The sequence below is a fragment of the Naegleria gruberi genome (assembly GCF_000004985.1).
Source record: "Naegleria gruberi genomic scaffold NAEGRscaffold_451, whole genome shotgun sequence".
Classification (NCBI taxonomy): domain Eukaryota; phylum Heterolobosea; class Eutetramitea; order Acrasida; family Naegleriidae; genus Naegleria; species Naegleria gruberi.
In genome coordinates this window covers 6,100-7,010 of record NW_003163021.1, presented here as the reverse complement: position 1 = coordinate 7,010, position 911 = coordinate 6,100, and the positions used below count along the sequence as shown (strand labels likewise).

General features: G+C 35.0%; 1 protein-coding gene across 1 annotated transcript; it reads right to left on the bottom strand.

Moving 5' to 3' along the window:
• Positions 1–205: 205 nt before the first annotated feature.
• NAEGRDRAFT_54852 (uncharacterized protein) lies at positions 206–863 on the bottom strand (the record flags this gene model as incomplete). The annotated part of the gene is made up of 1 exon (XM_002668263.1): positions 206–863. A coding segment is annotated over one exon (657 nt), but the record flags the coding sequence as incomplete, so codon positions are not given.
• Positions 864–911: the final 48 nt, after the last annotated feature.

Sequence of the window (911 nt, the reverse complement as noted above, 5' to 3'; positions counted from 1 at the left end):
TTTGTTAGGCGGTTAGTGCTGTTGTTGATGTGTAGTGAGAGAGATGAAATTTTTAAGTTTTTTCAGTGAAGATTTTTGTAGTTCAGTTCCATCACTGAACAGCAGACCCAAAAAAGGAAAAGTTTGACAAATAAAATGTTCATGTTTAAACAATTGTTTAAATTTATTACAATAATTGATGGTTGTTTAAAAATTTATTAATTATCTAATATAGAAAGTTGGGATTGAAGACGCCAGGTAAAAGAGATGAACAGTACATGACCGGAGTTATGTCATGATCTCTTTCGAATAGATGATCTTTCCATAGAGAGTGAATATTCTCAACAATTCGTCTAGTTTCTCCATCTTTTTCATTTTCTGGAATAGTTTGCAATCCAATCGAAACACCAAAGTCTCTGAAACCTAATCTTCTTCTAGTACTCTTAATCGTGCTTTCGAATATCTCTTCAATATTAGAAATGGCAACTTTTCTCATATGATTCGCCCAATCTTCATCAGGAAACCAACTGGTCAACCAAAGAGTTTCTCCCAAATCCAGAGGATCCGAACTCTGATACATTAAATACTTTCCCATCACCATTCCCTTCATTTCTTCAATTTCTCTATTCAAAACACTTCCATCCACATTCTTTCCTTCTTTTAATTGCTGGTTGACCAATTGTAAAAGTCTATAAGTAACATAACCATCATACGGATCCAAATTTCCTTCAGATCTCACAACTGGTCTCGAGCCATCAATGGAAATCTTCCAGAACATCCTCAATCCACGTGAAGAACTATGATTGATAAACTTGTTATGCATGGATTGAGCCATTTCAATTGCCCATTCATTGTATTTCACATCTCGAGTGATTAGTGACGTTCTGTTGAGGGCAAACATCCATTTGGTGAGATAGTGAAAGTATTGACCA